The sequence below is a fragment of the Dendrobates tinctorius genome, unplaced genomic scaffold (genome assembly GCF_039654945.1).
Source record: "Dendrobates tinctorius isolate UK_male_01 unplaced genomic scaffold, ASM3965494v1 ptg000063l, whole genome shotgun sequence".
Taxonomy (NCBI): domain Eukaryota; kingdom Metazoa; phylum Chordata; class Amphibia; order Anura; family Dendrobatidae; genus Dendrobates; species Dendrobates tinctorius.
In genome coordinates this window covers 17,620,823-17,642,062 of record NW_027361731.1, presented here as the reverse complement: position 1 = coordinate 17,642,062, position 21,240 = coordinate 17,620,823, and the positions used below count along the sequence as shown (strand labels likewise).

General features: G+C 46.4%; 1 protein-coding gene across 2 annotated transcripts; it reads right to left on the bottom strand.

Moving 5' to 3' along the window:
- Window positions 1–344: 344 nt before the first annotated feature.
- LOC141094321 (oocyte zinc finger protein XlCOF8.4-like) lies at window positions 345–21,240 on the bottom strand. 2 transcript variants are annotated; one of them, XM_073580160.1, is made up of 6 exons: window positions 21,112–21,240; window positions 10,568–10,747; window positions 10,362–10,485; window positions 10,181–10,278; window positions 9,892–9,982; window positions 345–1,202 (listed from the first exon to the last, which is right to left on the bottom strand). In XM_073580160.1, the coding sequence occupies exons 1-6, from the start codon at window positions 21,136–21,138 to the stop codon at window positions 508–510; spliced, it is 1,215 nt and encodes a 404-aa protein (XP_073436261.1). In that variant the 5' UTR covers window positions 21,139–21,240; the 3' UTR covers window positions 345–507. The 2 variants fall into 2 exon arrangements, with proteins under 2 accessions (XP_073436261.1, XP_073436260.1); XM_073580159.1 differs by lacking the exon at window positions 21,112–21,240 and adding an exon at window positions 15,472–15,633.

Sequence of the window (21,240 nt, the reverse complement as noted above, 5' to 3'; positions counted from 1 at the left end):
CTCGCAAAGGATTACTGGGATCGGAGCGTGGAGAGAGGCGGGATGGCTGAACGGGGCGTCGGAAGGTGAGAATAACAATATTTTTTATTTTAATTCTATTTTTTACAGGGATGGCCAGCGATGCGGGGAGCTCGGCATCGCTTTGCTGATCGCTGGTGAAGCTGTCTGCGTGACAGCTCACCAGCGATCACATAGCGACTTAACAGCGATCCTGACACCTTGATATCGGTGTCGGTATCGCTGGTAAGTCGCTATGTTTGACTCCAGCTTAAGCTGAGAATCCAGGAACTATAAGGTGCCAGGATTGACACCTACCTCCAGCAAATGCCCCTTTGTGCTTACAATACTGGTATATCCAGTTTCACCCTTTTGTCAACTAAATGGAACTCTACTGCCTGATTGGTTTCAATTATTGATTATTGATTTCCTTCACGCTTTACATGAGTTTTTAGATGATGAAGAAGATATGATTCCGAGGAATAACATTTCCCACATAAAAAATAGTTTCTACCCTGTATGAGTTCTCTGATGTGCAACAAGTATTGAACTTGTCCTATAACATTTCCCACATTCTGGACATGAATATGGCCTCTCTCCTGTGTGGATTCTTTGATGGTTAAGAACATCTGATCTCTGGATAAAACGCTTCTCACATTCTGGACATGAATACGGCTTCTCTCCTGTGTGAATTCTTTGATGGATACGAAGATACGATCTGTGGTTAAAATGTTTCCCACATTCTGGACATGAATACGGCTTCTCCCCTGTGTGAATTCTTTGATGGTCAAGAAGATAAGATCTCTGGCTAAAACGTTTCCTACATACTGGACATGAATATGGCTTCTCCCCTGTGTGAATTCTTTGATGGTTAAGAAGTTTATCTTTCTTGATAAAACATTTCCCACATTCTGGACATGAAAATGGCTTTTCTCCTGTGTGAATTCTCTCATGTGCAAGCAATCTAGATTTATACTGAAAATATTTCCCACATTCTGAACAGGAAAATGGTTTCTTCTCTGTGGGAATTATTTGACGTTCAACATCACTTTTGCGGCTTTCATTTTGCTTAACAGTCTGTGATGAATCCAAATAGGTGACTGATTGAAAAGGCTCCGATGACTGATTTTTGCTCTGAAAGGCTGGAGGTATAGCTGGAATAATGGCGTGCTTTTCATAGGTATCTGGTTTGACACCACAGTCACCTGCCAAGAATGAAACGGATTTTATTATTTTTCATTATCAATGCCTTATATTTTATATCATTTCTATATACATAATTCTATACAACTCAAAGTATAATGAAACTATGACTAAGACAGTGGTGAGCCACCTGTTCACAAATCCCATGGTACTGAACCTCTAAAGTACAATCGACAAACAAAATACACAAAAGCAGAAAGTTTGAAGCAATAAAGGGAGGAATAAAAATAAGCTTTATTACATTACAATCTATAGTAACAGATAAAAATATACACTATAAAAATATGTAAGATTCTTAAAGGGTATTCCCATCTCTGATCATCTATCCCAGTATGTAGTAGGTGTAATAATATTAGGAAATATGTAGTATAGTTCTTCTGACTCGCTATGTTGCTCACCCCACGTGCACAGCATTGCATTAGCTTAGGTATCCATTGTGACTGTTAGTTACCAATGGTCATAACAATGGATACCTAAGCTACTGCAAAGCCCTGGCCATGGGGTAAGCGACAGAGAATCAGGAAAACTATACCACTTTTCTAATTGGAGGTATTTACTATTATTATTATTACAACAACTATTTTTTGGGATTGGATACAGGAAATGGGAGCACCTCTTAAGGCCTCCTTCACACGTCAGTGTCTCCGGTATGTGATGTCAGTTGCCATCACATAAATGTCGGAGACACTTAAACACTTAGACCCATTCAAGTGAATGGATCTGCACACATGTCAGTGGGTTTCCAGGGATCGTGTGACTGTGGGCAAGACACGTTGACATGATGTTTTTAGCAGCAGCACGGGCCACAAAACGTCTCGAACACGTGCACACTGATGACACACGGATGACATCCGTGTGTCATCAGTGTGTCATGTACCGGCGCCTGGGAATCAGCGGTACTGTTCGCGATGATCCATGATGTCAGGTGTTGAAGACAGCTCACATCATTGTACCCTGATCTGCCTGTGATCAGCACAAACAGGGGACAATGCTGAGAGTTGTTTTCATCCCCTGTTGTCTGCATAGAGTAAAATTAAATTATAAAATTAAAAAAAAAAATCAGATTATATTCACTTTAACACCTAATTCCCTGAAGCCATTGTCCTCTGTAAAGAAACAAAAATGAAAAAACAACAAAATCACCTCACCTGTCCAATGTTGAAAGAATCCAAAGTGTCTCATGCCGTAGTCCATCTGTGTGACATTTGCTTATCAGCATAAGTGGAGACCTGAGGTAACCACTCATGTTGAAAAGCTGGGTAGAATGACTCATTGCAACATGATTTCTCACGGTGAACTGCGATGCTGTCACCGAGGTCAGCACAGTTCATGGGCCCGCTCTCGCTGCAGGTAGTCATTTTCCTCAGCTCTTCAGCGGGAGCGGTTACCTCATAACCCTCCACCAAAGTCCATTGCAACTAAAAACTCTACAAATATTGGCTGCTGACTAACTCATCCAACCTTTAACTACCTCCAATTCCTCAAGATGACTGGACCATCATTGTTAACAAGCCCCTGTTGTTTGTGTCACCCTCACCACATTGTAGATTGTAAGCTCTTACGGGCAGGGTCATCAATATCTTTGCATTATCCATTTATTTTGTTATGACTGTTGTACATGAACTGTTGAATTGTAAAGTGCTGCGGAATATGTTGTCGCTATATAAATAAAGATTATTATATTATTGTTATGAGCAAATGTCACACAAATATATAACAGCGGTGGAAACTCTGGTATAATGAACACTGTTGCAGACTTTAAACAGAAGTCTGCACACATGTTCCAGGGAAACCAGAAGGTCCTAAAGTGTGTGGGGAGAGAGGCAGTGAGCGTACCTGTCGGTGTGAAGGACCTGAAGCACGTGACCACTGGGGGAGTGGCCGGGGCCAGACGCCGAGTAGCGACGGTGACCAGCGAAGCCAGAGAGTAGTCAGGGTGTGCCGAAGTCAAACCAGGAGGTCGTAGTAGTGAAAAAGGATGAGACACAAAGAGTTGTCAGGAGGTAGCCAGAAGTCCAGAAAAGTAGGACTTGTGTCATGCAACTGTTATGCGATTTTCATGCGAGTACAATATGATTTTTCACACTTAGCAACGGATTGACATCTGAATGCCATGTGATTGCTATCCGATTGCAATGCGATTTTAATATGAGCCTTGACACAGAGTAATTCTGTCATTTACATATATTTTCCAAGGAAATATTCTTCAATACGCATCTATCTATCTATCTATAAATACTTACATACATATATAGATAGATTGATGAAAAGCCGGCAATTCATATACAGTAAAATCACAGCAGGACTCTACAGAATAGAACAGATAGATTACATAAAGTATATAAATATAGGATATAGATAAAGATATCAGTCTCATATATAATTAGTACAATGTGTGTGCAGTTTACTGTACATGTATTTAATTAAATGATTATTTTTCTGAAAAAACTGCGTGTACCTAATTTTCATAACCAGCAGAGGGAAAGCTGACAGCTGTGGGCTGATGTTTATAGCCTGGGAAGGGGGTAACACCAATAGAGCTTCCCAGGCTATTAATATCAGCTCTCAGTTGTATACTTAGCATTTACTGATTATTATAATGGGGACTCCTTTAAAAAAAATGACATAGTGTCACCCTATAATTAATAACCAGCAAAGGCTAGGCAGACAGCTGCTGGCTGATATTAATAGCCTGTGAAGGGGCCATGTATATTAAAGCAACTAAGAGCTGATATTAATAGCCTCGGAAGCTCTATGGCTATTACCCTCTTCCCAGGCTATAAACATCAGTCCACAGCTGTCAGTTTTCCCCCTGCTGGTTATGAAAATTAAGCCCATGCAATTTTTTTTAGAAAAATAATCATATAATTAAATACATGTACATTACACTGCACACGCATTGTACTAATTATATGTGACTGACATCTTTATATCTATCTATTCTATGTATGCATCTGTGAGCATATATTTGTAGGGTTCGAGCAGGCTCACAGGATGCAGTGATGAGACACGAGACTGAATGTGGGGTGAAATAAACTTTTATAAGTTTACAGCCGCAAGGGCTAAACTGCTTCGATCAAACAAAAGGGGAAACACCTATTTGTCCTCGCAGGGACTCGTAAAACAAACATTCAAACAAAAAGGGTCCTTATTCTCTATAATGCACTTAGCCTTCCGGGCATCGCTCGAGTTCACGACCACTCAGGGATTGCAGATGTGGCTGCCTTGTAATCCACGATTTCCCGGAAGGACTTGGGCTCGTCCGGCCCTGAAGAAACCAAAACGGTGGGGCGCAGCGGGCCCTGAAGGAACCGGAACGATGGGGCGCAACAGGCCCTGAAGAAACCGGGACGGTGGGGCGCAGCGGGCCCTGAAGAAACCAGAACGATGGGGCGCAACAGGCCCTGAAGAAACCGGAACGATGGGGCGCAACCGGCCCTGAAGAAACTGTACGGTGGGGCGCAACGGGCCCTGAAGAAACCAGAACGATGGGGCGCAACAGGCCCTGAAGAAACCGGAACGATGGGGCGCAACCGGCCCTGAAGAAACTGAACGGTGGGGCGCAACGGGCCCTGAAGAAACCAGAACGATGGGGCGCAACAGGCCCTGAAGAAACCGGAACGATGGGGCACAACCGGCCCTGAAGAAACTGAACGGTGGGGCGCAACGGGCCCTGAAGAAGCTGGAATGGTGGGGCGCAATAGGCCCTGAAGAAATGGGGACGGTGGGGCACAACAGGCCATGAAGAAACTGTTCGGGGGGATAAATCTCCCTGGCGTCCGTTTAAAGGCGCTCATCCCCCAGCCAGGTCATGACGCAGTCCAAAAACTTAAAATCTTAACAAACTCTGCTCAGTGTCCCCTCAGTAAGCGGGACAGGGGCTCTGCGGCCGCCTATAGCGAGGTGGCGTCCCCTGAGGTCGGTAATGACGGGATCGCAGCTGTGGGAGAAGACAGGGGGGCAGTGTCCTGGCCACTATACCGGATTGCTGTCTCGTCGCAGCGGTCGCCTGAGATCCCGGTCCTGTCACAGCACGGAGGGAATCAGCGGGCGTCAAATTATCTGTATGTATCCGGGGAGGGACTCCCGGGGAGAGTCTCTTATGCGTCGCTGTTCGGACAGTCTCAAATTTTCCTTTGACAGTCTCCTGCCTGTCTCTCTTCCCCACACCGTCAGTTGCCACAGTCCTCCCCCTGCCACACGGCTCTCTCTCTCCTGTCAGGCTCTCTTCCAACTGCCACCTCAGCGCGTCCCCTGCTCCTTTTACCCTCGCCCCGCCCCCTGTTGCCCTGACAACTTCAATCGCATGTCTCCCTTTGTAATCCCCCTGATGTGGTTTCTTCAATAACCGTGATGGCGGTCCCCCTGGTTCCAGCCCAATCACTGTATGGGGGTCCTCCTCCCCACATATTAATATCCTGGGAAGCTCTATAGGTATTACCCCCTTCCCATGTTATAAACATCTGCCTCCACCTGTCTGCTTTCCCTCTGCTGGTAATAAATTGTTGGGGGCCCCCACACCATTTTTTTTTTCAGAAAATAATTTAGTAAGCAATAAAATACATGTAGAGTAATCTGCACACACACTGTACAAAATCTATATGTGACTGACATCTTTATATCCATCTATTCTATTCTGCTGGGTCAGGCTGTGATTTTTACTGTACGCGGCAGATAAATTGCCGGTTTTTCAAAAGACATGGGTGTGTAAAAATAGGAAGACAGTCACATGGTCCGAGAGACATGTGATTTTTTTCCTCACACCCACTGACTTGCATTTACGAGTGTCGTCCGAGTTACAATGACAGTCGCAGCATGCTCATAGAATAACACTGATCAGAGTGCGGTCTGATTTTTTATCGGATTGCACTTGTCCATTTTCCTCACAGATGAGTATGAGCCCTTAATGTGACTATAATGTGATTTATTATTTTATTCTTAATTTTACACTTTATGTAGATAGTGGGGGTTGAATACAATGTCAATATTGTCCCCTGCTCCTGCTAATCACAGGCAGACCAGAGGACAATGATGTGAGCTGTCCTCAACAACCGGCGTTGGGGATCAGCCCAAACAGTATCTGTCAGGATTCGAACCTAGCAGCTCTTGTGAACCAGTTGGCAGCTCTTCCTTCTGAGGTATTCAGCTCTCCGGACAGTTCCGTGCTTATCCAAATACTAGAATCTATTTGTTGCTGATGTCTCCTCCCTGAGTTTCCTGTTTAGTACCACCCTGAGTTCCTGATGTGTGCAATCAGAATGAACCACTTATTTAAACCTGGCCTTGCTTGCAGTTCCTTGCGTGATTATTGAGCTACCTGACTTTAGTCAAGCTTCATTCCACCTGCTATTCCTTCACAGGTCACTTCTGCTCCTGGTAAACAACCTCTGGCTTATTTGACTACGATTCCTGCTTATTCCTTCAAACAACACTGCTGCTCCTGGTAAAGGACCCCTGGCTTCCTTGTCTACGACTCCTGCTTATTCCTTCAAACAACACTGCTGCTCCTGGTAAAGGACCCCTGGCTTCCTTGTCTACTATTCCTGCTTATTCCTTCATCTACATTGCTGTTTCTGTGTATCGACTCCTTGGCTATTCCAGACTATGCTATCTGCCCCTAGTGGTTGCAATATCACTACTCCAACCAGGTCAGTAACTTACAGTATCGCTGATTCCCAGGAGCCGATACGTGTGATACTGATGCGGCACATAGTTGCCACATAAAAGAAAAACATAGACACGGATATCTCCGAGCCAGACAAATTTTTTGCCACTTTGCCAAAATTTGCTTTCAGCCATGACTGTATCTATAATGCAGCGTTGAAAGCGTCCTTCTGTTCGAAGCCGGTATAGACTGCGCCTGCACAATGTGGCCGGAGTCAGAAGGACACATCCAGCATTAATAGAGGTGACAAGGAGGACGACGAGGATGGAGGAGGAGTGTGGCGCTGGAGATTGCGGTATGTGTAGGTGCTGACTGAATATGTGAGGACATACCGCGAGCTCCGGTGTGGCAGGAAAAGGATTGTCGAGCCGGAGTCAGCACCTCCACATGGCGGGATCTCTGGGGCTATTTTATTGAAGACAAATTCACACACAGTGTCGTCAACAAAAGTGAAATATTTAACGCAGACAGCGTGTACCAGGGAGCAGGGAAAGGTTTATTGTTTGTTTTTTTTGTTTGTTTGTGTGTATGTATGTATACAACAACAGCAATGTATGCAGGAACATATACCAGGTTGGGCGAGCATTTACAATGATGGGGGAGCATATACCAGGCTGGAGGGACATATACAAGGATAGGGGAGCATATACCAAACTGGAGGAGCATATACCAGGCTGGAGGAGCGTATACCAGGCTGGGGGGAGCATATACCAGGATGGGGGAGCATATACCAGGCTGGAGGAGCATACACCAGGATGGGGGGAGTATATACCAGGATGGGGGAGCATATACCAGGATGGGGGAGCATATACCAGGATGGGGGAGCATATACCAGGCTGGAGGAACATATACCAGGCTGGGGGGAGCATATACCAGGATGGGGGAGCATATACCAGGATGGGGGAGCATATACCAGGCTGGGGGAGCATAAACCAGGATGGGAAAGCATATACCAGGCTGGAGGAGCGTATACCAGGCTGGGGGGAGCATATACCAGGATGGGGGAGCATATACCAGGCTGGAGGAGCGTATACCAGGCTGGGGGGAGCATATACCAGGATGGGGGAGCATATACCAGGCTGGAGGAGCATACACCAGGATGGGGGGAGTATATACCAGGATGGGGGAGCATATACCAGGATGGGGGAGCATATACCAGGATGGGGGAGCATATACCAGGCTGGGGGAGCATATACCAGGCTGGGGGAGCATATACAAGGCTGGAGGAACATATACCAGGCTGGGGGGAGCATATACCAGGATGGGGGAGCATATACCAGGATGGGGGAGCATATACCAGGCTGGGGGAGCATATACCAGGCTGGGGGAGCATATACCAGGATGGGAAAGCATATACCAGGATGGGGGGAGCATATACCAGGATGGGGAGAGCATATACCAGGATGGGGGGAGCATATACCAGGATGGGGAGAGCATATACCAGGATGGGGAGAGCATATATCAGGATGGGGAGAGCATATACCAGGATGGGGAGAGCATATACCAGGATGGGGAAAGCATATAACAGGATGGAGGAGCATATACCAGGATGGGGAGAGCATATACCAGGCTGGGGGAGCATATACCAAACTGGAGGAGCATATACCAGGCTGGAGGAGCATACACCAGGCTGGGGGGAACATATACCAGGCTGGGGGGAACATATACCAGGCTGGGGGAGCATATACCAGGCTGGGGGAGCATATACCAGGCTGGGGGAGCATATACCAGGCTGGGGGAGCATATACCAGGATGCGGGAGCATATACCAGGATGGGGAGAGCATATACCAGGATGAGGGAGCATATACCAGGATGGGGGAGCATATACCAGGCTGGGGGAGCATATACCAGGCTGGGGCAGCATATACCAGGCTGGAAGAGCATATACCAGGCTGAAGGAGCATATACCAGGCTGGGGGAGCATATACCAGGATGGGGGAGCATATACCAGGCTGGGAGAGCATATACCAGGCTGAGAGAGCATATACCAGGCTGGGAGAGCATATACCAAGCTGGGGGAGCATATACCAAGCTGGAAAAGCATATACCAGGCTGCAGAAGCATATACCAGGCTGGGGGAAACATTTACCAGGCTGGGGGAGCATATAATAGGCTGGAGGACAAGGATGGGGGACAATTTACCAGGCTAGGGGAGCATATACCAGGCTGGGGGAGAATATAGCAGACTGGGGGAGCATATAATAGGATGGGGGATATATACAAGGCTGGAGGAGTGTATACAAGGATGTGGGACCATATATCAGGACTAGCTATTGAACCCATTCTACACCCGGGTGGTGAGCATTTTTATTGGTACATTTTTGTGCTATGTTAAAGGGAACCGGTCACCAAAAATAACGTTGTTAACCTGCAGATATGCAGTCAATCTGCATGTTAACGGTGTTATTATGCTGCCTGGTGCCCGCACGCAGCCAAATGCAGAGGGGGGAAATGATCTTTGTTCTTAGCAGTATGGTCATTTCAAAAAAGTTTGCTCATTTCTGCATCAAGATGTTTATTCTTCCCAAGTGAGCTCATCCAACAAACACATCACATAAAGTAGGGTATCAATAATCAATTGTGCACAGAAGGTATAGAGAAACACCTTTGTACATAGAAGAACTTCATATGCTGCCATGTCACGTCTCACCATGACTACTCTGTAATGTTCTTGTACTGGCATGCTCCTGCACTGTCACTTTTCTAACCAGCCTTCCCAATATAGTCCATGGCTGCGCTGGTGGAGATGCTGCACTAAATTCACAGGGTCACTTAGTTCATTGTGTAAGAGTCAAATTAGCCAATCTGTTATTACCAGAGCTAAGTTGTTACCGGGTTTTGAGCAGATTATTACCGGACCCTAATTCTATATCCTTTCCTGATCTGTCTACATATTTCTTGTTGACGTCAAAACGGTTTGGCTTCTCACTTGACTGTCCTTCCAGGACCGGTACGGCTGCTAGAGATTCAACATATAATTACAGTAGAATCTGTGACTTCTCTGCATTTAGTGGTCACTACTCACCTGGGTAGTCATATGTAGGAATCTCCTCTTTACACCGCTCATCACCTCTCACATATGTCTCTGTAGTATTAATATGGGTCAGATCTTCACCCTGAAACAAATATTGTAAAAGTCACAGACAGATGGAGAAGTCCCATCTATGATCAGCTCTAATCCTGCCATCTCCACCGCTCTCATTACACAAGTATAAAACATATAATACTGGTGGATAAAACAAGACTGAGCACAAGACCTTCACAGCCGTCTACACATCATAGGGGAGATCTCATGACACCTTCTCTCCATCTACCTGATGATCCTGAGGATCATGGGGATCTTCTTGTTTACAGTCCTGTGCAAGAAGAGGCCGGTGACATCTCTCTGGTGTTGTCTTCTTACTGAATAAATCTGGAGGAAACACATACAGGGACTGAATTCATTCTTTACATACAGATAATTATAGGCCGTGTGTATTTAGTCCTGACTATTACCTGGTGATGTGAGGGGCTGGGGAACCTCCATCATGACGTCCTTATAAAGATCTTTGTGTCCTTCTAAATACTCCCACTCCTCCATGGAGAAATAGACAGCGACATCCTGACACCTTATAGGAACCTGACACATACAAAGATACTGTCATACCCCAATCCCTTCATAGCGTTACTGTATAATGTCCCAGCATTCCCAGCAGTGTCACCTCTCCAGTCAGCAGCTCAGTCATCTTGTAGAGAAGTTCTAGGATCTTCTGCTCATTGAAGTCCTCATGTTTCAGGTAGTGAGATGTAGGCCCTGTGATTGGACTTAGGGGTCTTCCCCATCTTTCAGACACAGGGTCCTGACAGCGATCACTAGAGGTCTTCTTCACAACTGTGTAATCCTGGTTATGGAGAAACACATTAATAAATCTCTCTACAGACATTTCGAGAGTCCTCACCTCTCCAGCCATGAAATATCTGGAGAATTCTTGCATGAGGTGCCGTTGATGAGGAGAAACTGCCATCTGCGGCCCAGCCAAAATGAAGTGGAACCAAAGTATGCTGGAAGGTTTGCAAGGGGAGTGACCTTGTGTGCTTGAGTGGATCAGGTGACCCCAGAGGAAAGACTTCCCTGGTATAAAAGCTCTGCTTGCCCATCCACGAGGATATTTGGCACCAGGGAAGGGAGTGGGGCAGACAAGCTCCAGAGACACCGCTGAGACCAGCGTGGCAGGCCTCAGCGGGGAGTCTATGCCACCCAGATGTTGTTCACCATCTGGCAAGGTCTGAATTCCCCAGAAGATATCCCCAAAAACATCTTACACTTGTCAGAGAAAGAAGCTGCGTACTGTACTGGTCAAGTCTCCGAGGCCCGACTATGCGTGTCAAGAGCTGACACCCAGTCCTCTCCGCCTTGAACCTGAGAGACTTCCGCCCATGGTCAAGCCGAGAAGACCCATGCGGAGACTGCAAGAGGAGAGGCACGCCTGTGATTGAGGAGGAACGGTGCGAGTGAGCAGGTCCGTCACTTCTAGCTATCATCATTGGTACCGGGATGAGTTGGGATTAGGAGTACAGGTTGGGAGGGGGCCAGTTGGTGCATTAGAGGCTCAACAGGCTTTAATAACACTATTTTCAGGACTATTTCAGGAAGAGACTTGAGGGCCAAGCGGGAAAACCCGGTGAGCCCTGCTAGAACCAGAGGTTTGGGTGAAAACGCACTTGGTGACTCCCAAGACTTTTCACCTTTGTGAAAAGGACACTAACATTAAATAGTGAAAGGCTTTCTTGTTTATTCTAATACTGTTGTTATTCCCTCTACTGTTAAATTGCATAGCTACTAACACTAATTGTTTAAAAATTACTGTTGTATATAAATAGCATTATATCAACCCTTGGCTGTTTCCACCTCGTGATCTCTGCTCGTTGCATCCAGACACCAGCTTTACTTTTGGCGTATTCGGCAGGATGCAACATCAGACATAGAGATGGCGGACCAGTCTGTGAACTAAGCCAGGAAAGGGAAATATACACCTGGAGGCTATGCTCAGCAACCTTCCCAAGTTCACATGGAGCAGTGTGTCGCTGTGGGACTGGGCAGAGATGCTGAAAAGCATACTACGCATGTATCCCCTGACCCCTTCCATTCAGGCTGAGTTACCCTCCTGACCCTTAATGGGGAGGCCAGATGTACGGTTATGTACCACCCACCTAGGGATCATGACACTGTGGAAAAGGTGATAAAAATCTTGGTGGATATGCATGGTGACACCATGGACCTAAGGCACCTCAGCATGCGGTTTTCTAGCAGGTCCAAGGGAAAAGTGAGACCATAGCTCAATATGTTAATGCATAGCATGAAGTGATGGCCCATAGCGCCAAGAAAACCCAAGACAGGCATCGAGGACTGGGTCCCTTGGACGAAATGATACAAGACCAAATCGATGCTGGACTGAAGGATCCCTCTCTGAAGCATGCCTGAATCCCGGTCTGGGATTTCTTGAGGTCTGGGCCAAAGCTAGAGGCCCCTGTTTTCTCCGCCGCGGTCTGGAGTCATGAAGTGGTCACCTCTGAGTCAACACTTACTGAGTCCGACTGGGTGCAGGAGATACGTCAAGAGATTTGGGACAATTGAGGTGAGCTGTGCAGCATCAAGGGGATCCTTGCTGCCAATCCTCTAGCTGATCACCTGACCTCACGTGAGGGAGGGTCAGAGCGGGAAAGTCGCTCCTTCAAGACCACATCATGCCATGTACATAACCCATCAGCAGAACGCGAGCAAGAGTGCTGAACCCGTGGTGGAAGGGGACACATTTCAAGACACTGTCAGAATCGAGAAAGGAGAAGATGGGGAGCGCATTAAACTAATGCACCCCATGGTCGTGGAGTATACCGTGGGGTTTCCAGAGGGAGAAGAGAGAATTCTGAGAATATTGTTTCTGAGAGACCCATTACCTGGGCTGAATTCAATTGGCAACGCATTCACTGCTTGATGGACACGGGGTCTCAGGTGACAATAATGCCTGCTGCATGTTTCCAGAGTCATTTTCCCGAAGTTGCTTGCTCCAGAAAAGAACACACCATCCGACTGGTGGCGGCTAATCAACTGCCTAACCCAGGAGCAGGAGTAGTGTGAATGTTTGTCTCGATGTGCGGGAAGGATCTAGGCTGAAAAGGAAAAGTGCTGACAAAGGGGTCCTGAGGCGGATGACCCATTGTAACCCTGGGCATGAATGTGCTAAAAGAAGTGGGACTATTCTTAGCTGAGGGCCCCGATAAAAATAATTGGACCAGTGCAAGTAACAAGGTGTTCCAGCAACTAGTGCGGGTCAGCTAAATTCAGAAGTCACCCGCTGCCTCCCAGTATTTCAGCAAAGTATTGATGTCACCAGAAGCCACAGTGACACTGCCAGTGGGACAGACTGTACTCACTATGCCTACACTAGCCCATGTATCTTTAGAGGATGTGGACGTCCATATTGAGCCTATAGAGGGAGAAGAAGCTATCTCCGGATTATTGGTTGCCCTCACCCTGGCCAACGTGCGACAAGGACGAGTACCTGTGCGCTGTAAAAATGCAAGTGGAACAATTCTACAGTTGATGCCATGACAATAAGTGGCTCGGGTTTGTATAATGCTGGAAGATCTCCACAGTGCTGATGCTATAGGACTGACACCTGTGGGAAGAGACCCATGAACCTTAGTGGTTTCACTTGATAGTCAGGAAAACCGAAGCGAACCACTGGCTGGACTTCACCTGTTGCAACAGATGGAGGCCAACCTCATAGAGTTTTCCTCGAGGTAAGTTGTGCAGGTTGAACAGTTATTACAGCGATACTAAGAGGTGTTTGCACAGCATCAAGATGACTTTGGATGCATCCATACTATTCCTCATGAGATCCCTACAGTAACCACTGCTCCCATTAGAGAGAGGTATCGGCAGGTCCCACCTCAGATGTACCAGGAATTGAAAGAACTGTTGGGTCACATGCTGCGCAATGGTGTGGTCCGCGACCCCCATTGTGTTAGTTTAGAAAAAGGATGGTAGACTGTGTGAGTTTCTGTGTGGACTACTGGAGGCTGAAAGCGTGTCCTGTACGGGACTACTATCCCTTGCCCAGAATTGAGGAGTCCTGTCTGTGTTAGGAAAAGCCAAATATTTTTCCTCACTTGATTTAGCCAGTGGCTACTGGCAAGTCCCGGTGGCTGAGAAGGACAGCCAGAAACCAGCCTTTGTCCTCTGTATGGGCCTGTTTGAGTTCAACCTGATGACTTTCAGACTGACAAATGCACCATGAACCGGGACTGCGACCGGAGAGGCACGCCTGCGAATGCGGAGGAACGGTGCAACTAAGCAGGTCAGTCACTTCCAGTTATCATCAATGGTATTGGGATTAGGGTACAGGTTGGGAGAGGGCCGGTTGGTGCGTGGGAGGCTCAATGGGCTTTTATAGGCCATTTCAGGAAGAGACTGCGGCCTAGTGGGAAAACTGTTGTGAGTTCATTTTTCCCTTCACCAGTGAGGTCTGATGAACTCCCTCTTCTGGCGAAGGAAGGTAGTGAGGCTGATTACCAAACAGCTGAGCAGGTAGATGATGACTGGGTCACAGGAACTGATGACTGGATATAAGGCAGCCGACGCCCTGCTGCCTTGCCGGGGATTTTCCTGCTGGATTCTTGGAGACCAGTCTGATTTCTGCTTCTCAAAGCTAAGTTTTGCTCTGCCTTTTGTACACTTGAGTTCTGGTTTTGTTTGCCTTGTTTTTTGGAGTTCAGCCATCCCCGGCCGGGGGTGAGCTGAATTCCATTTTTGTCTCTGATCTGTTGATCTCTGGCTCTGTCTTCAGAATATACCTGAGTGCTGATATAGTCTTTTTGAAGCCTAGCGACTTCAGGGCCTGTTTTTCCTATCAGTCTGTTGGTTCATTTTTGGATAGGGTTTTTGCGGATTGCAGACAGCAGCTTTTCTATCCTATCCTATTTAGTTAGCTTGGGCCCCATCATTTGCTCAACCTATCTTTCTATCTGTGTTAGTGTTTTTTCATCTTGCTTCACAGTCATTATATGTTGGGGGCTGCCTATTGCTTTGGAGTCTGTTCTGGGGCAGTTTAGATTTCCCCTTTCTGTCTTTAGGCTAATTTAGTTCTCCGGCTGTGATCGAGGGGTCTAGGGCACCGTAGGAACCCCCCATGGCTACTGCTAGTTGTTGTGGATAGGTTCAGGGGTCTGCAATCCGATAGCTTCCAACTTCTCTGGTTTTCTGGACTTAGCTATTATTTTTGTTTTTTCCTCCTTCGGTGACTCATCCATAACAGAAAACCCGGTAACCACCACTAGGGCCAGAGCCTTGAGTGAGAACTCACGTGGTGACTCCCAAGACTGGGTTCACCACCTTTGTGAAAAGGACACCTACGTTAAATAGTGAATAACTTTCTTGTTTATTCTAATCCTGTTGCTATTCCCTCTACTGTAAGACTGCATAGCTACTAACACTAATTGATTAAAAGTTACTGTTGTATATAAATAGCATTATATCACCCCCTGACTGTTTCCACCTAGTGATCTCTGCTCGTTGCATCCAGACTCCTGCATTACAATGTAATGTGATGTCATCAGAATCTCTTACCTCTCCAGTAAGCCGGAAGAGGATCTCTAGGGTGAGCTGTAACATCCTCTCCGCCATCTTGTCTCTGTCCATATCCATCCTTGAGGGGTCAAGGCAGATTGTGTTGTAGATGTCAATGTGAAAGATAAAATTTATCAGGAACCTGAATGGAAAGAAGGTGAGATTATGTACAATCATACAAAATACTATGGAAAAATTACTGCGTTGGTGCTGCTAGCTGAGAGCAATAACCTGATATGTAAAGTTCAGACAGTAACACCATTACAGGCGCCTCTTCATGCTCTTCCCTCTCCCTCCATGCAGGGATGCCACCCAGGGCCAGCGTTAGCAGCAGGCAGACCAGGCAGCTGCCTAGGGCCCCCGCTCCCCCAAGGACCCACAGCCAGTGGCATGCCCCTAATCATTGCACATCACGCAGCCGCTATGGAGCCTGCGGGTCAGAGGGACCCGCCTGCAGCCAGCGCCGAGGACCTCCCCCCACCCCATAGAACTATACCGGCGTCATTGACTCCGGTACAGTTCAAAGCAATGATGGAGGAGAAAGTGTCACATGACGCTCCCTCTCCCATCATTCCCCTCTGCCTCTGAAACTGCGGGTGCGCATTGATGTCACTTCATTGCACACCCGCTGTGTGTGGAGCCCGGGCAGTGCAGCATCTGAGACCGGAGCCAAACCAGGAGCAGCGCGGGGCACGAGGAGAGGTGAGGATTGTGGGTTTTTTTTAATAATATATCAGTAAGTACTGGACTGTGGGGCAATTCTCGGGAATGGATGCCGTGTTCACACAGGTCCTGCTGCCACCCACCAACAAGACATTTGAAACTACAGCCAGCTGCTGTTCTTACAGCGTGAAATTGGGGTTTTCTATGAGTCACAGGATTTAACAATCCCACAAGTAATCCCCTTTGGGACAATTCCCTTCAGGCATAGCCATAGGATGTTTATGCCAACTTTTGGTGGGTGCAACCTTTGGAGCTTTTCAAAGTCACAGATCTAATAATCCTGTATATGATCTCGTTTGGAATATTTCTCTACTACCCCTTCTCATTGAAATCTACAGGTTTATATACCAGTTCTTACATGGTGGATGGTATCACCTCCAATAGCACCTAATTTACTATTGGTCATACAATATAATGTCCAGAAAATTATAGAGATAGGAGCAGTCTTGGTAGGTTTGATGTCTTTTCTTTTACTTTTAAGTGTATTTCTGTATCTTTTCCTTCCATGAGCCACATTTCCTATATACCTTGTTCCGTCCTCCCTACCACTTGTGCACATACCAATACTTGTTTCTTCTGTTATTGATATCTTCATGGATTGATTATCTGTAGTATCTGATTGTATATTGTATATACTTTTGTCGACTTTGCAGTTTACTGATGAAGGCTAGTCGATACAGCCGAAACGTCTATATTTGTGACTGCAAATAAAAATTCTTCATCTTTGCAACGAGTTGAGTGCCAAAAATTTTTTGATTATTCTCGGGAAAGGGGGGGCTCCATTATATTCTATGGGGGGTACATTATGCTCTAAGGGGAGATGGGCTGTATTATATTATATGGGGGGGCTACATTATATTCTATGGGGGGTTGTATTATATTCTATGAGGGAGGATTGCATCATACTCTTTGATGGGGCTACATTATATTCTCTGATGAGGTGGGCTGTATTATATTCTATGGGGAGGTGGGCTGTATTATATTCTATGGGGGATATATTATATTCTATGGGGAGGTGGGCTGTATTATATTCTATGGGGGCTACATTATTTTCTATGGGGGGCTGTATTATATTTACTATATTCTATAATGGGTGATTGCATCATACTCTATGAGGGGGCTACATTGTAATCTATGGGGGGCTGCATTATATTCTATGAGGGGGGCTAGATTATATTGTATGGGGGGCTTCATTATATTCTATGAGGGGGCAACATTATATTCTATGGAGGGGCTACATTATACTATATAAGGAGGCTGCATTATATTCTATGGAGGGGCTGCACTATATTCTATGGGGAGCTACCATATATTCTATGGAGGGGCTGCATTATACTATGAGGGGGCTGCATTATATTCTATGGGGGTAACGTTATACTTTATGGCAGGGCTGCATTATACTGTGAAGGGGCTACATTATATTCTGTGGGGTGGCTGCATTATACTGTATCGAGGACTATGGGGAATACATTATACTATATGAAAAACTGTGGGGTGCATTATACTATGGGAAGTGAATTTTACTACATGGATTACTATGGTGGTGCATTCTACTATATGGAGTACTATGAGGAGTGTATTATAAAATGTAAAGTGCTGCGGAATATGTCGGCGCTATATAAATAAAATTATTATTATTATACTATATGGAGGACTGAGCAGTGTATTTTATTATATGGAGGACTATGAGGAGTGTATTACACTATATGGTGGACTATGAGGAGTGTATTATACTATATGGAGGACTATGGGGTGTGCATTTTACAATATCGAGGACTGTGGGGCACATTATAATATATGGAGGACTATGGGGTGTATTATACTAAACAGGCAAAATGCTGCATATTCATCGAGTGATTAGATTGTTTATGCCGGAACAAAAATCATATTTCTCAGCAGCACATCACCGGTGTAACCTGCAGATATGCTGCTGATAACATGATACTGTATGGGGACAGATTGACCTAATAGGGATTGTTCTTTTCCCATCATTCTTTCTCAGTTGGTGTAAAGAGGCCGGGAAACAAGCATCGAAAGACTTCAATATTGTCGATTACACTCATTTAGCGGCCTGAGCTCAGCGCATGTAACTACAACCGTAATGGTTCTGTGTAATGTGCAATATGTTAGCATTTGGGGCCTCATTTTAAACTTTGCCTAGGGCCCCACTTTGCCTAAAAGTGGCCCTGACGCCGGCATATTCACCGCCCCAGCCATGCAGAGTGGTCCCCGGAATGTTCCCTGCTTCATGGCCTGTGTGTGCGCACCGCACCTCCCAGTGCGCGCTCCCGTGTGCTTAAGGGGGCAGCTTTTCCACATAGTAAAATGCCTCCAGACAAGAGCTGGGAGGCATTTATTTAGGAGTACACCTGCAAGATGGATCCCAGCCAATAGCTGTGAGTCATCTTGTTTAAAAGGCACCTTCCCCAATAGGGTGATGTCAAGCACTACAGTGAATTATTAGTAAGTGAGGCAGTCTCTGAATGAAATTGTGAGGTCACCTGGTACTGATATGGCCAATGTCCCGAACCCATAGTCTCTGGTCATTGTGCAGACAGTCCTGAATACGAAGTCCTTGGGCCTAGTGAGGCCAGTGTCTGAACCTTGTCCCCCAATCTGTAAGCGGCCAGTCCCTGAATCAGTGTCCGAGATCTGTGTGTCTGAATATCCGAGTACCCCGTATATCTGGACTGCTATAACCAGGCTCCGAATTAGTCTGTGTCAGTAACCGTTCTATAGCGGATCCAGAATTTAGTAATCTGAATGGAGACCAGTCCTATCTGTGTCTGCATACATGACGCCATCATCAGAAGCTCCAGTGAACACCTGGTATACCGCTACGCCCCTTCTAGTTAAGCCCGGCACAGTGGGTCCAGGAACCATGTGCACCACCTGCGTGTGTAACACAGACATCAAGTATCTTTCTTCAGTTGGGATCACAAAAAAAGTTAAAAATGAATATAGAGTAAGGAGATATTGAATAATATAATTCAATACACGGCCTATTGGTTTCCGCTATGAATCCAAAGAGAAAGAGGGACAAACTATGTATAGCCACCACGGCAAAATACCTGACATGCCCATAACTGCACCCATAGCTAGACCCATTTACCATTTATTCCTACCCTGCCAGGAGGAGATGTCAGAAGGGGGCATGACGACAGTCAGAGACATTCAGCAGACTGCCCGGGATGACAGGACATAGACCCAAATCTGGGACTGTTCTGCTGTACTCGGGATGGTTGGGACCTATGGATTTATTGCTCATTCCTTCACAGTTGGAGCAGCCAGAACTTTTTCATTTTTACATAAGGTTCACTATATGAGGTCTAGCTTTTGAGTGAGACGAGCTGTAGTTTATTTATGTAAAGGCCATTGTGCCAAACCCGTCTGTTAGGCTGTGTTCACACATAACCTGCAATGTTCAGGCTTTCACGCACTTCTTCTATACGGACGTGGGAAGGATGCCTAAGGGAAATGTTATTTTTTTTTACTATTTTGTGCTGCATGACTACCTGGATTAAAGGAATAATTATTCAAAGTTTGAAAATTGTCAGTTTTTTAAAAGTTGTCAAAACGTCTGATTTTTTTTAGAAATAAAAGCAAAACATATAAACCTAAATTTACCACTAACAAAATACAATGATTCATGAAAAAACAATCTTAAAATCACTGAAATTTGTGGAAACGTTTCAGCATCTTTGTCACATTCTGTAAATTCACATGGTAGATTTGAAAATTTTGGCTTGGACACTAAAGTGATTAAAAAACTGCAATAAATCATTATTCTAATTGTTTTTTATTATTTTATAGGAAGAAAAATCTCTGACTTGAATTTCAGCTCTAGAATGCAGGGACATAGGAATACACTGGTATATAGAAATGTATCTCTATGTACCAGTACAAGACGTGTTTGAATCACCAGGGCCCAGACTTTAAGAAAAGTGAAGAATGAGTTAATTACAGCACAGAGATGGAGGTATCCCCCAGAGTAAGAGAAGGAACAACTGAGCACTAACCACAGAGAGCTGGGAGGAGAGGAGGCGACTTACAGACACAAAGTGAGGCGGGATGTTACCATAAACGCCCGGGAAAGCTCCCCCAAATTGGGGCTGTCCTGCTAGATGGTTGGAAGCAACGAATAAAGGGGAATCTCCAGCACTGACCTCCACATAGAGAATAATGGAGCCTCCAGCACCGACCTCCACCCGCAGAGCCGCACTCCACATAGAGAATAATGGAGCCTCCAGCACCGACCTCCACCCGCAGAGCCGCACTCCACATAGAGAATAATGGAGCCTCCGGCACCGACCTCCGCCCGCAGAGCCGCACTCCACATAGAGAATAATGGAGTCTCCGGCACCGACCTCCACCCGCAGAGCCGCACTCCACATAGAGAATAATGGAGCCTCCGGCACCGACCTCCACCCGCAGAGCCGCACTCCACATAGAGAATAATGGAGTCTCCGGCACCGACCTCCACCCGGAGAACCGCACTCCACATAGAGAATAATGGGGCCTCCAGCACCGACCTCCACCCGCAGAGCCACACTCCACATAGAGAATAATGGAGCCTCCAGCACCGACCTCCACCCGCAGAGCCGCACTCCACATAGAGAATAATGGAGCCTCCAGCACCTACCTCCACCCGCAGAGCCGCACTCCACATAGAGAATAATGGAGCCTCCAGCACCGACCTCCACCCACAGAGCCGCACTCCACATAGAGAATAATGGAGCCTCCAGCACCGACCTCCACCCACAGAGCCGCACTCCACATAGAGAATAATGGAGCCTCCAGCACCTACCTCAACCCGCAGAGCCACACTCCACATAGAGAATAATGGGGCCTACGGCACCGACCTCCACCCGAAGAGCCGCACTCCACATAGAGAATAATGGAGCCTCCTGCACCTACCTCAACCCGCAGAGCCACACTCCACATAGAGAATAATGGGGCCTCCAGCACCGACCTCCACCCGCAGAGCCGCACTCCACATAGAGAATAATGGAGCCTCCAGCACCGACCTCCACCCGCAGAGCCGCA

Excerpts from the sequence above, each read along its gene's own strand:
- LOC141094321 (XM_073580159.1), bottom strand. The coding sequence starts at position 15,549 with ATGGATATGGACAGAGACAAGATGGCGGAGAGGATGTTACAGCTCACC. Across the intron at positions 10,748-15,471 it reads TCTTCCGGCTTACTGGAGAG|GATTACACAGTTGTGAAGAA; the intron begins GTAAGAGATTCT and ends CTCCATAACCAG. Across the intron at positions 9,983-10,180 it reads ATGATCCTCAGGATCATCAG|GGTGAAGATCTGACCCATAT; the intron begins GTAGATGGAGAG and ends TATTTGTTTCAG.